We start from the raw sequence: 14,447 nt of genomic DNA on the forward strand, positions 1-14,447 counted from the left end.
TTCTGTAATAATAACAAACTTAATTTTGTTTTCCATTGTTCCTAATTATTTCTTTCTTTTTTTTTTAACATTTTGCTTAGCAATATTCTTTATATATATATATTTTTTTTTAGTTAATTTATTTGTTTTTGGCTGTGTTGGGTCTTTGTTCTTGAGTGCAGGCTTTCTCTAGTTGCGGTGAGCAGGGGCTACTCTTCATTGCGGCACGTGGGCTTCTCATTGTCATGGCTTCTTTTGTTGTGGAGCACGGGCTCTAGGCGTGCAGGTTACTGCAGTTATGGCACATGGGCTCAGTAGTCGTGGCTTGTGGGTTCTAGAGCTCAGGCTCAGTAGTTGTGGCTCACGGGCTTAGTTGCTCCGTGGCATGTGGGATCCTCCCGGGCCAGGGCTCGACCGTGTCCCCTGCATTGGCAGGTGGATTCTAACCACTGCGCCACCAGGGAAGTCCCCCTAATTATTTCTTTATCCTTGTTTACCTTCCCTCCCTACCTTTCTTTCCTCCCTTATTATTTCTTTTGGTCATTTAAATTTGCTTGAGATTTAAAATTGTGGTGGATATCCATTTCTGTGGTTGTTTTATCTTTTTTTTTTTTTTTTGTCTTGCCCATGGCTTGTGGGATCTTAGTTCCCCAACCAGGGATTGAACCCGGGGCCATAGCAATGAATGCGCCAAGTCCTTACCACTGGACCGCCAGGGAATTCCTTATGGTTGTTTTAGATACTAGCTTTTCTTTCACTGTTGTTTTAGCATTTTGTTTGCATGTTTTTTTCTTTTGGCTAAAATTTACTTATTGTCTTTGCAGAGTTAATAAGCTGCCATATTCTCACAGACTTATGGACTTATCTATTCAGCAAACATGTATTACATGCTGCATCTGTGCCCAAGATTGTTCTAGGTGTTACAGGGAGACTAAAACCCTCCAGGAACTCGGTGTATTGGTGGTAGTTGAAAACGTAGAAGTGGAGGGGATTGCTGAGAGAGAACAGCAATCTGCTGAGGGCAGCAGAAGAGGCATAGAACCCTGGGAGGTTACCTTGTATAAGGACAGAGGGAGAGAGTGGAATCCGTCGAAGGAGGCTTGGAGTGGACCAGCAAGGGATTTGGTAGCTTGGAAGAAGTTATCGTGGAAGCCTAGGAGAGTTTGGGATTCAGAATCATCTTTGACCTGAAGGGGATTTTTGAGATTTCAGTCTTAGATTTCCAGTAAGGATATTGAAGTCCAGTGAGGTGGTGTGACTTGTCCAGGTTTTATGTGAAAAACCGGTGGTCGAGCAGAGTCTAGAACAAGGAATTTCTTGATTCCCGGCTTGGTGTTCTCACCTCCGTAGCTTGGTGTAAGACTCTTCTTTGTTTCAGTTATTTCTGATGGGGTTTTATGTGTCTGTCTGTGAAGGAGGCGCTTCTCTGTACTTTACTTTGCATCATTTCCCCAGCAGTCTATAGCTAGTCTTTAAAAGAAACAACAAAACTTTAGACTTTAGAGCAGAGAATGAGACCTTTAAAAGCCATTTCAAGACAGAACCTTTCTCACCCATAAGTAGTAAATGTGTATTTTCTTAATCTTCATGACCTCTTATATTCTCTATCAGGTGACTCTCAAAGGAGTTTTATAGCATTATGTTGATGAAAAGCATAGAAGTTAAATTGAAGTACCTGTCATTTGTTCTACAGATCTAAGTCTAAAACCACATTACTTCTTTTTCTAGGGGAAAGAATAGTAATAGTAAAAGTTTCATTACCTATCTTCTAAGTATACATGTGACATATTTAATAAAGTTTGCTTTATTTCATATAAGTATATTTAAATACATGTCATGATCAGATAACATCCATCAGAGAAAACAGGTTAATGTTTAAGAAATTTCTGATAAGTTGTGGCTTCCCTGAATTCCTCTGTTGTCCTCTTCAAAGATTGCAGAAGTAGACGTATATTCCTGGAGATTATATTTGAAGCATCTTGAAAAGGTTTTTAGAAAATTACCAAAGATAGCATTCTTCCTCTTAGAAAATATTCCCATTTGTTAAGAAATAGATGCTGATCTAAATAATATGAAATTAGCAAAACAAGTCAACTAAATCATGTATTCTGACAGCCAGAATTCTTATACTTTTTGAATCTTGATTTTTAAATGATATAAAATGTTTTATTACTAGAAAATTTATCCTTTTCATTTAAGATTTACATTACATTTAGTATTTTATATGGCTTTGAGTATAAAATAGGATTAATAAATAAAAGACTGTTCCTATCTGACCTTTCTTCTGCAGAATAACTTACTGCTTTGAAATGAGTAAATCTTAGATAAGAGAAGTGCAAGAGGCTTTAAAAGTTATTTTCATCTCTTCTAATTCCTTTGACATTCATAAATTCCTTTTTTGCTCCTTCCTGTGCTCTTGGCTTATTTAACAGGTAAGATACTAAAATCAGAACCTCTTTTGTAATATAAAACAACAATGTTGAGTACTTAGTGTTAAATATTGATCGTGGCAGAGCTGGATTCATTTAATGATTAAGTAAAGGATATAATGAGTAAGTGCAGGAGCACCTGAGCTTCTCTGAGGGCTGTCGTGGGGTTGGGGGTAGGGATGAAGCGCTGGGTGATCAGGGCCCACACAGCATAGATAGTGGGGAGAGACAGCTCGTTCTTACTCAGGTTAGTATGGTGTTACATGGAGAAACACATCCCTTGTTACCGAGGGTGCAACCATGTGCAAGCCATTATATGTTAATCTGTGTAATAATTGTACATCAGAATATTCAGACTGTCATAGTGGCTCCAGCAGTCCAAGGAGTGAGACTTTTGCATTGTAATATAGATAGACTTGAGGAAATAAAAGCCTGAGTTAGGAAGATTATTGTGGGAATGAACTGAAAGGGACAGATGATAAATATTAAGAACATTTAAATTATGAGTTAGCAGCCACAAAAAGGAATGAAATTGGGTCATTTGTAGAGATGTGGATGGACCTAGAAAGTGTCATACAGAGTGAAGTAGGTCAGAGAAAAACAAATGTTGTATAGTAACGCGTATATGTGGAATCTAGAAAAATGGTACAGATGATCTTATATGCAAAGCATAAATAGAGACACAGATGTAGAGAACAAATGTATGGACACCAAGGGGGAAAGGGGTGGGGTGGGAGGAATTGGGAGACTGGGATTAACACATATACAGTATTGATACTATGTATAAAATAGACAACTGATGGGAACATACTGTATAGCACAGGGAACTCCACCTAATGCACTGTGGTAGCCTAAATGGGAAGGAAGTCCAAAAGGGAGGGGATATCTATCTGTATGTATATGGCTGATTCATTTTGTTGTGCAGTGGAGGCTAACACAGAATTGTAAAGCAACGATACTCCAATAAAAATAATAAATAAATAAATTATGAGTTAGAACTGATAGGATTCAAACTTGACTGTGCATCAGAATCACTTGGAGAGTTGGTTAAACAAATTCTGGGCCTCACCTGTTGGTCTGGAATGGGGCCTGAGAATTTGCATTTATGACAAATTCCCTGGGTGGTGCTGATGCTACTCATCCGGGAAGCATACTTTGAGAATCACTGCCATAAATGTCTGTAGACTCTTTCCCATCCCCACATTCCGTGTGTGCAGTAGAGAGTCAATGCCAGCATATAAGAAATGAGCTAAGTGTTCTAATTCAATTCAATTAAATATTTTAGTTAAATATTTCTAATTAATTAAATATTTTTGTGTTTTGTTTTTTAGGCCAAGTGATGGTAGTAACGGTAATTCAACATGTAATATCGAAGTTATAAACTCACTGGATATTGAAGAAAGCATTTGGTCTCCTAGGTTTGGATTGAAGGGCAAAATAGATGTTACAGTTGGCGTGAAGATACATCGAGGATGTAAAACGAAATATAAGATAATGCCACTGGAACTTAAAACTGGCAAAGAATCAAATTCTATTGAACACCGTAGTCAGGTATAAATATTAATAAGAAAATTATAAGTGTGTAATATATTTAAATTTTTTTAATATGTTTGAAAAGTAGTCGCTTTATATATTTTGATTCAATTCAGGTGATTTTTAATTTAACCCAGCATTTCCTAAACCTAATTTACCACAGAGCTACTGTTCTCATGTAACATCTACATAGCATACTCTTTAGGAAACAGCAGTGTAAATTTATTCTTTTACTTCTGACCTTTAATCCAATGATGTTGATTTTTTTTAAAAAAAATGTCCCATTGTTCTTTTAAAATTTTATTTTATTTTATTTTATTTTATTCTTTATTTTTTTGAGGTACGCAGGCCTCTCACTGTTTTGGCCTCTCCCGTTGTGGAGCACAGGCTCCAGACGCGTAGGGTCAGCGGCCATGGCTCACGGGCCCAGCCGCTCCACAGCATGTGGGATCTTCCCAGACCAGGGCACGAATCCATGTCCCCTGCATCGGCAGGTGAACCCTCAACCACTGCGCCACCAGGGAAGCCCCATTGTTCTTTTTTTAAAAAAAAAAAATTTATTTATTTATTTTGGCCGCGCCGGGTCTTAGTTGCGGCAGGTGGGATCTTTGTTACAGCATGTTTAGTTGCGGCATGAGGGCTTCCTAGTTGTGGCATATATGTGGCATCTAGTTCCCCGACCAGGGATTGAACCTGGGCCCCCTTTGTTGGGAGTGCGGAGTCTTGCCCATTGGACCACCAGGGAAATCCCAATATATTGATTTTTATTTAAAATGAAATATAGAACTGTATCTTACCATTAAGTTTAATTCAAGTTTTCTTAATCATCTTCTCCTTGGTAAATATGTCTTCTGTTGTCCTTCAAAATGACCTGAAATTTATATTAATTATAGTGAGTTAACAAATCAAAGTAACTAACATAAAGTTCTATTTTTTCTAATTATTTCCATTCCCTCTGCCAACCTCCACATTGGCAGTCTATGGTATGTTCTAGACACTTTTTTTTTTAAATTTATTTTATTTTATTTTGGCTGCACTCGTGGCACATGGGATCTTAGTTCCCCCACCAGGGATCGAACCCGAGCCCCCTGCAGTGGAAGCGTGGAGTCTCAACTACTGGACAACGAGGGAAGTCCCCTAGACACTTTTAAATAAGCAAAGATAAAACTAAAAGCAGTAACATTATTGTATTTTTATGGTATAATAAGTATTAAAGGAACAAATAATATAACAAATAGCATAGCATTTGTAATATAACTTAAATTTCCTTTTGCCCATGGAATTTTCACATTTTATTTCAGCAGATTTTATGTAAAATAGGTTCAGATTCAAAGTACTGAATTGTATAATCAGGGATTAACAAGATCTTCCCTTATTAAATCTTTCTTGCTATTCTTAATTGTGTACCAAGCACCAAAGGTTCTCACAAAAGCTTTTCCATTTGGGAATGAAAAATAGGGTAACCTTGTTGTTTCACCTATCGTTGGGTTTTACAGATACTGGAGGTAGAGGAAAAATTAGGCTTCCCCTATCAGAAGACTTGAATTTTTCACTTTGGTAAAACAGAAATGGCTGAAATTATGAACAAAGACTTGGCTAGATTAAAGCCTTCTTGTGAAAGGAAAATCATGTCTAGATAGAAGAAAAGCTATTTTTCTTAAATTTTTATTTATTTTTGGCTGCGTTGGGTCTTTGTTGCTGCGCATGGGCTTTCTCTAGTTGCATCGACGGGCTTCTCATTGTGGTGGCTTCTCTTGTTGTGGAGCACGGGCTCTAGGCGCGCAGGCTTCAGTAGTTGTGGTGCATGGGCTCAATAGCTGTGGCTCGCGGGCCCTAGAGTGCAGGCTCAGTAGTTGTAGCGCCCGGGCTTAGTTGCTCTGCAGCATGTGGGATCTTCCCGGACCAGGGCTCGAACCTGTGTCGCCTACATTGGCAGGTGGATTCTTAACCTCTGCACCACCAGGGAAGCCCAAGAAAAGCTATTTTGAAGTCAAAGATTTGAAGAAATGTGTTTTGTGTACGTGAGGCCGAAAATTTTTCCTTGTGTTCTTAAGGACAAGTTTGTTTGAAATCACTTCTGAATGCTAAAAGGAAGAGAAATACAAAAGCATTTCAGCATCTAAAGTGGTCTAGATTTAAAGACCTTTCTTCTAAGGCCACTGCTCTAAATTGTAGTGCCTTCAAGGCAAAGAATATTACTGTATTTAATTTTGTTCAGTTGGAACTTTTATCTTTGCAAGAATAGAAGCTGGAAGAAGAACTTTTAAGAATACAGTGGTGTTTATCATATTTAAAAACAGGAAAAATGATTTGGACAAGGCTCAAACAAATATATTGGAGTGCATATTCATTGAGTAAGAAACAAGGAGACATTGAAAGAATAATTATAGTAATTCACTGAGATATATACATAGATAGATAGATAGGTAAATAGATATTGTGGATGAGGAAAGACAGATCTCCCCTTTTAGGAATTTTTTTTTTCTTCAAATTAGAACTTTAATGAATATAATTACTAGTGCATAAGCAAAAGAATATTAAATCCAGGTATAATTTTTCATTAAAGGTTTTAAATCACTTCCTTTTTTGTTATGTATATATATATTTTTTAACATCTTTATTAAAGTATATTATATTGTTGTGTTAGTTTCTGCTGTATAACAGAGTGAATCAGCTATATGTATACGTATACCTTTTAGGAGATTTGACTTCTCACTTTGGTAATACAGAAAATGTTTATGTTATAAACTAACTTTAGTTAAGGAAGATCTTTATTTTATAAATGGATTGCATTCTAAAAATTCATTTCTAAGTCAGTAATGTGACATTAGAAACATTTTCTTGGTTTTTTTTTTTTTGGCCGTGCTGCATGGCATGTGGGATCTCTGTTCCCTGGGATCAAACCGGTGCCCCTTGCATTGGGAGTGTGAAGTCTTAACCAGTGGACCACCAGGGAAGTCCCCCTGAAACACATTTTCTAAAGGAAAAATATTATATGGAGCTGTGATCTCTAAACCAGCTCACAGAAACCTATTTCACTTGTGATATAGTTGGATTATAACAGTGTTGTAGAATTGCAGTCCGGCTTCTTTTTATCATAATATGAAGGGAATTTCATTTCAGATATTTTTTCCTTTTAATAAGTCCCAGAAGCAGAATCCTCTTCCTTCTGCCTCAGTTTCCGTGAAGGGAAAAACTTAACATAGATGGACCATTAGTTTGGGTTGACTCCCTTGGTCCACAGCCCCAAGGCTTCACCCTGTCATTTATGAGTTCATTTTAATTTTTAAAAGTTTTATTTGGTTACTTACGCTGTATCAGGCAACACAAATGGAGTGCTTATAAGAAGACATCCCCAAACATGCTACATAGGCTCAAATGTTGCTGCTAAGGTGTTTCCATGAACTAAAGGAACTATTTCTAACTTGTCTTAGATGGTTTCTCTGAAGAGCGCCACATAAACTTAAAGCACTTAATGCTCCCTCCTGCTCTGGAAAAAAAACCAGTGAACTGTTAGTAGAGTTTGTCTCATTTAGTTGTCACAGTAACTATGACATAAATAATATGCATTTTAGAGTTTAATCCACTCATTTTAAACAGGGAAAATACTGTCTGAAGACAACTTCAAAATGGAAAACATAGCTTGATTAATTTCCCTCTTTAACTTATTGGAGATTATTTACCATCTAAGAAAAATTCTAAATATTTCTTTTTTGTCTGTGTAAAACTGAGAAGCATATACTATGTTTTGTGGAAATTAAATATTTGACTTTGAATTTATTGTATTACCTTTACTAAATTTGGATCGTGTTATTTTCAAAATGGAAATAGCTTGATTCACCTTTTGATTTTAAAATTACAATATGTATTGATTGCAAAACATGTATGTAAATATAGAAAGTTAAAGTTTTATTTGATGAAATATACCATGTTTTCACAGCTTGTTCTGTACACACTGCTAAGCCAAGAGAGGAGAGCTGATCCAGAGGCTGGCCTGCTCCTCTACCTGAAGACCGGCCAGATGTATCCTGTACCTGCCAACCATCTCGATAAAAGAGGTTGAGCTGTTTTCTCTCAATTTTACTTCTCTGCGTTTTGTTGGTTGTTTTTTTCCTTCAATTTTTGGTGACACACATTTATACCTGACAATCACTCACTGTCACTGCTAGGCCTAAAACAGGTTGTAATTGGTAAGTTGTGGTGCTTTTTTAAAAAAAAGAATTTTAGGGAACTCCCTGGTTATCTAGTGATTAGAACTCCCCGCTTGCACTGCTGAGGGCCTGGGTTCAATCCCTCGTCGGGGAACTGGGATCCTGCAAGCTGTGCGGTGTGGCCAAAAAAAAAAAAAAAAAGAATTTGAACAATATACTGTATAGTTGAAAACACTATTAACCTTTTTACTATATAAGTTCAATTAGGGCATATTTTAGATTCCACAATAAGTGATATCATACGGTATTGGTATTTCTTTGTCTGACTCACTTCACTTAGTATGATAACTTCTAGGTCCATCCATGTTGCTGCAAATGGCATTATTTCATTCTTTTTTTACAGCTGAGTAGTATTCGATGGATGTGTGTGTGTGTGTGTGTGTGTGTGTGTATCACATCTTCTTTAATTTTATTTATTTTTGGCTGTGTTCGGTCTCCGTTGCTGTGTGTGGGCTTTCTCTAGTTGCAGCGAGCGGGGGCTACTGTTTTTGGTGGTGTGCGGGCTTCTCATTGCAGTGGCTTCTCTTGTTGTGGAGCATGGGCTCTAGGCATGCGGGCTTCAGTAGTTGTGGCACACAGGCTCAGTAGTTGTTGCTTTTGGGCTCTAGAGTGCAGGCTCAGTAGTTGTGGTGCACGGGCTTAGTTGCTCCGCGGCATGTGGGATCTTCCCGGACCAGGGTGTCCCGTGTATTGGCAGGCGGATTCTTAACCACTGCGCCACCAGGGAAGCCCCGCATCTTCTTTATGTAGTCATCTGTCAATGGACATTTAGTTTGGGATTAGCAGATGCAAAGTATTATATATAGAATGGATAAACAATAAGGTCCTACTGTATGGCACATGGAACTATATTCAGTATCCTGTGGTAAACCATAATGGAAAAGAATATGAAAAAGAATGTATATATATGTATAACTGAATCATTTTGCTGTACAGTGGAAATTAACACAACATTGTAAATCAACTATACATTAAAAAATAAATTAAAAATATTTTACTATATAAAACTTTATTTTAAACTTGCTGTCTTACATTCAAGACACTCTAGATAGCTGTATTTGTCCTTAGCATTCAGCCAATAAAACACCAGCTTCACAATATTTACTACTTATGAGATTCATGGTTATTCAAAGAACTTATCAAGTGAACAAAAATTGAAGGAAAAAAAAAAAAAAAAAAAAAAAAAAATTGAAGGAAATATACCAAAATGTTATCAGTGGTTATTTTAGTATAGTGGGAAATATGAATGTTGTTCTTTCCTTTTTTATGTTTTTGAATCTGAAAGTTATATATAATGGAAAAGATGTATAATAAACTTTACATAATTCTTAAAAAACAACCATCCTTTTTCCCGCATAGAATTATTAAGGCTAAGAAACCAGATGGCATTCTCTTTGTTTCACCGTATTAACAAATCTGCTACTGGAGAGGAGAAGACAAAGCTTGCTCCTTTGCCACAAATAATTGAGGAACAGCAAACCTGTAAATATTGTTCACAGATGGGCAACTGTGCTCTTTATAGCAGGTAAACACACTGTCTTCCAAAAGTATTAATTCCAGTTAAGTAAGTATTCAACTCAGAATGATTTTACATTGTTGGCTGGTCTGGCATTGATGGTTTCATTTTGGTTATTTAAAACAAAGGGAATAGAAAAAAAAAACCAAGCACAGCTAGTTCATATTATATAACAAGCCTCTTTCCTTGGAGAGATAGAATGCTTTTAAAACTTTTTCCAAAAGTGAATATTTTAATCTTGCTGCATATAGTTCCTGGGGAAATGAAATAATTGTAGAACTTATGGAACCTATTTAAGAAAGATGTAGTATAGGCATTGTTAATACAGCTTTTCTTAAATGATATTTCAAGAAATCTTCCCTTTCTTAGTTGATGTTTTAATTTCAAACCTTTTGTAGTTCAAAATAGGGAAATTTTGTTCTTCCAGACACTTTGATATGATTCAGTAGACTTGTCTTATTTATATATGTCTATTTTTCTACAGATGGGAAGTTTATTAGCTGTCTTGTAAGCAATCATATGTATTTACACCTTCATAGCCAGTGAGAGTTTTGGAAGAAACAAGAAGGTAGTTAGATGTAAATTCAGACTAGGAAACAAGATCAAATCAGAACCGAAGTTCTAAATCAGCCTGAAAATTCACATAAAGTAGTTTTAAAAGTACAGTTGACCCTTGAACAACACTGGGGTTGGGGGTGGCAACCCTCCCTGCAGTTGAAAATCTTAGTATAACTTATAGATGGCCCTCCATATACGAGACTCCTCCACGTTCCTGTATTTAGCCAACCTCAGATCATTTAGTACTATAGTATTTACTATTGAAAAAAGTCCACGTATAAGTGGACCCATAGAGTTCAGTCCCATGTTATTCAAGGGTCAACTGTATTGTATCTCTTAATGGCAGAGACCGTGAACCATGGGAAATCTGGGCCTATAGTACAAGCACATATTTTTGAACTCTTAAGTTTTACTCTCCATGTTTTTTATGCTATCCTATAATGTATTTGTTTCTATATAAAAATTCATAATTAATATTGAGCAAAATTGATACTCCACATGGTTCTCCATGTTTTTATGTTGACTTTCTTAATGGCACAGAGCTGGATGTACAAATACTGTGATTTTGAGAAATGCAGTCCTACAAAAAGCCGAAACTTGCTACATATAGGAATGAAGACTGGGCTATAACGAAACTTCAGCACTTGTTAGGGGAACAGTCATTCAAGGCAAAATAATGCAGTATTGAGTTTCTAGGGCATTTTGTTTTGTAAAAAGCCATTTGGCTTATGAAATGTTGAAATGACTTTAAAAGAAAATTAGGGGCTGTGGTTATAAGTTATGATGATTATCATATATGTGTATTTATTTTAGAAATACCTCATTTTATAACCAGCCAGTGAAATGTTTCATATGCATCTCTGACTTGGAGCTTTATCTTTAGAGCGGTTGAACAACAGATGGATGACAGTTCAGTCCCGACCAGCATGCAGCCCAAAATAAAAGAAGAAACCCAGCATCTAAAACTTACACACTTAGAGTATTTCAGCCTTTGGTGTCTTATGTTAACCCTGGAGTCACAGTCAAAGCATAATAAAAAAAATTACCAAACTATATGGTTAACGCCTGCTTCAGATATGTAAGTGGTCCATTTAATACAGTAAAACTTCAGTAATTTGGATTAGCCAGTGGTATGAAATTTGTAATTCATGACAAATACAGGTTATGTAGCATGTTAAAGCCATGCAGTTTCGTATATTCATGCCAACTCCAGATGGCTGTCAGTGAATTGTTTCTAAGTAGAGCACCATTGTTATTTTCAGTAGATTAAATATACTTCGGGACTTCTCTGGCGGTCCAGTAGTTAAGACTCTGCGCTTCCACTCCTTAGGGTGTGGGGCGGGCGGACGACTAAGATCCCGCATGCCATGTGGCACCGCCAAAATAGATAAATACACAAATACGTAAATAAATAAACCTCAAGAAATCTTACTTAAAAAATTACTAGTGAAATTAAATCCTTTTTCATCAGTGAAAAGACTATAAACTTGAGTATATCATAAGGTGAATTTTAGCGTATTGGTACAGTGGAAATTAATGAAGTTTTACTTAATATTTTAAATACTAGCATTTTGAAAGTCTTTATTTTTGTAAGTTTTGATAGAGATTCACATTTTCTAAAGTGGGTCAATATTGTATTTTGTGAGATCCGTTCTTTTACAAGTTACTTGTAAAGTTATAACTTTCTATATCTTTGCATAGTATATTTCTTTATGTAATATTTAGTTGCTTTTGATCCATTTCTTTCTTTCCAGAATGAATATTGATAATAATGTGACTTTAGACCTTAGATTTTTATTTCCTTAATACTAGACTTTAACACAAGGCACCATTACAGTGGAGAAAGTTTGTCGTTTTCAACAGACTACATAAGTACAGTGAATACGTCCAGTGTACGCGCCAGCAAGCTTCTCTAGTATAATAGTAATGCCTGAGAGATTGTAAATGCTTAATGCTTACTTCTAAGGCAGTGCTTGCCATTGTTTTAGTAACAATAATTATAAATTCTCTTATAAACACTAAAGAAATACGTTACTACTTTCTTCACTTCAGGTTCAGAGTCAGGTTACTACGATTTGTCTTCTGTAGTGTTATATGTGTATCAGCACAGGAGGTGGGGTGTCAGTCAAGAATCAAAGTGCTGATATGCAAGTTGTTCAGAAATCTCAGAGACTTCCCTGGTGGTCCAGTGGTTAAGAATTTGCCTCCCAATGCAGGGGATTTGGGTTCAATCCCTGGTCTGGGAACTAAGATCCCACATGCCTCAGGACAACTAAGCCTGAGCACTCTAGAGCCTGCGTGCCACAACTAAGACCTGATGAAGCCAAATAAATAAATAAATATTTAACAAAAACAAGTCCCAGACTGTGGGTGCAACAAGGGAGGTGCTCCCTAGCACCTGTCTAGAGATCTGGTGATGAGAGATTTTCTTTTTTTGGCCTTGTTGCATGCATGCGGGATCTTAGTTCCCCGACCAGGGATCAAACCTGTGCCCCCTGCAGTGGGAGCATGAGTCTTAACCACTGGACTGCCAGGGAAGTCCTGAGAGATTATTTTAAAACTAATTTCTCTTTTTCTTTCTCTCTCATAGGGAGGAGAGTGGCAGCTGCATTGGGAACCTGATTAGAACAGAACGTGTAAAGACAGTTTGTGATGGACAATATTTACATAATTTCCAACATAAAAATGGTGTCATGCCTGTCACAAATCTAATGGCAGGTGACAGAATTATTTTAAGTGGAGAAGAGAGAACATTGTTTGCTTTGTCTAGGGGGTACATGAAGGAGATTAACATGACAACTGTAACCTGTTTATTAGACAGGTAATGAAATGTTCCCTTTTTGGGTAAAGCTTTATTGATATGTAAACATATACCATATGGTTCATCCATTTAAAGTGTATAATTCAGTGATGTTTAGTATATTCACAGAGCTGTGCAGTCAGCACTAGAATCAATTTTAGACCATATTCATCACCCGCAAAAGACTCCCTGTATCCTGTAGTCACTCCCCCTGCCCTAGGCAACCACCAATTCCCTTTCTCTCTATAGATTTGCCTCTTCTGAACATTTCACATAAATGGGATCATACAATATGTGGTCTTTTGTGACTGGCTTTTTTCACTTAGCGTACTGTTTTTGAGGTTCATCTTCATGTAGTGGCATGTACCAGTACTCCATGCCTTTTAAAAAAATTTTAGATAAAATTCACATAACATAAAATTAACCATTAACCATTTTAAATTTAGAGTTCAGTGGCATTTAGCAATTATCCAACTGCTAAACTTTTGTTTAATACATTACATTCCATAGTGTTAATGTGGACGTAATCTTATCAGATTCTCACAACCATGTGTACAGCAGGCAGGACAGACGCCCTGTGTTGACTGTAAAGCTTATTTCTCCTTCTTAGCACTCTGGGCACTCACCGTTTCATTCTCTCCTTTTTTTAAAGTATCTTATTTTTATAATTTTATTATTGTTATTATTTTTATTATCTTTTGTCTGCGTTGGGTCTTTGTTGCTGCGTGTGGGCTTTCTCTAGTTGCGGCGTGTGGGCTTCTCATTGCGGTTGCTTCTCTTGTGGCGAAGCACGGGCTCTAGGTGCGTGGGCTTCAGTAGTTGTGGCATGCGGGCTCTAGAGCGCAGGCTCAGTAATTGTGGCACACGGGCTTAGTTGCTTCGTGGCATGTGGGATCTTCCCAGATCAGGGATTGAACCCGTGTCCCCTGCGTTGGCAGGTGGATTCTTAACCACTGTACCACCAGGGAAGCCCTCCGTTTTTTAAAGAAGTTGCTTTTTTCCATTTATAGTTGTAAATACTTTATATTTATAAAGTATAAGTTAAAACAAAGTGAGTTAATTTAATAATATTAATTAAATAGAAAAGTCGGTATGAAAATTTGTGGTAGAAACTAATATCCATATTTGTTAATATCCATATTCCCAGGCTTCCCTGGTGGCACAGTGGTTGAGAGTCCGCCTGCCGATGCAGGGGACACAGGTTCGTGCCTCGGTCTGGGAAGATCCCACATGCCGCGGAATGGCTGGGCCTGTGAGCCATGGCCATTGAGCCTGCGTGTCTGGAGGCTGTGCTCCGCAACGGGAGAGGCCACAACAGTGAGAGGCCCGCGTACCGCAAAAAAAAAAAAAAAAAAAATCCATATTCCCTTCTTCGTGGACCCCCAGCCTTTCTTGCATTTAAGTGCCGGCATGCGTCACAT

The 14,447-nt window shown here is 37.2% G+C and overlaps 1 protein-coding gene across 2 annotated transcripts in view; it reads left to right on the forward strand.

Moving 5' to 3' along the window:
* SLC25A16 (solute carrier family 25 member 16) overlaps positions 1 to 14,447 on the forward strand; it is a 91,938-nt gene that overhangs the window by 61,987 nt on the left and 15,504 nt on the right. For both annotated transcript variants that reach the window (XM_024765560.1, XM_024765561.1), the window contains 5 exons: positions 3,740 to 3,959; positions 7,882 to 7,999; positions 9,512 to 9,677; positions 11,110 to 11,304; positions 12,817 to 13,047. In XM_024765560.1, coding sequence (XP_024621328.1) covers positions 3,740 to 3,959; positions 7,882 to 7,999; positions 9,512 to 9,677; positions 11,110 to 11,304; positions 12,817 to 13,047 — 930 coding nt within the window. The remainder of the gene's footprint in view (positions 1 to 3,739; positions 3,960 to 7,881; positions 8,000 to 9,511; positions 9,678 to 11,109; positions 11,305 to 12,816; positions 13,048 to 14,447) is intronic.

The sequence above is a fragment of the Neophocaena asiaeorientalis genome, unplaced genomic scaffold, assembly GCF_003031525.2.
Source record: "Neophocaena asiaeorientalis asiaeorientalis breed wild unplaced genomic scaffold, Neophocaena_asiaeorientalis_V1.1 scaffold31, whole genome shotgun sequence".
NCBI classification, from domain to species: domain Eukaryota; kingdom Metazoa; phylum Chordata; class Mammalia; order Artiodactyla; family Phocoenidae; genus Neophocaena; species Neophocaena asiaeorientalis.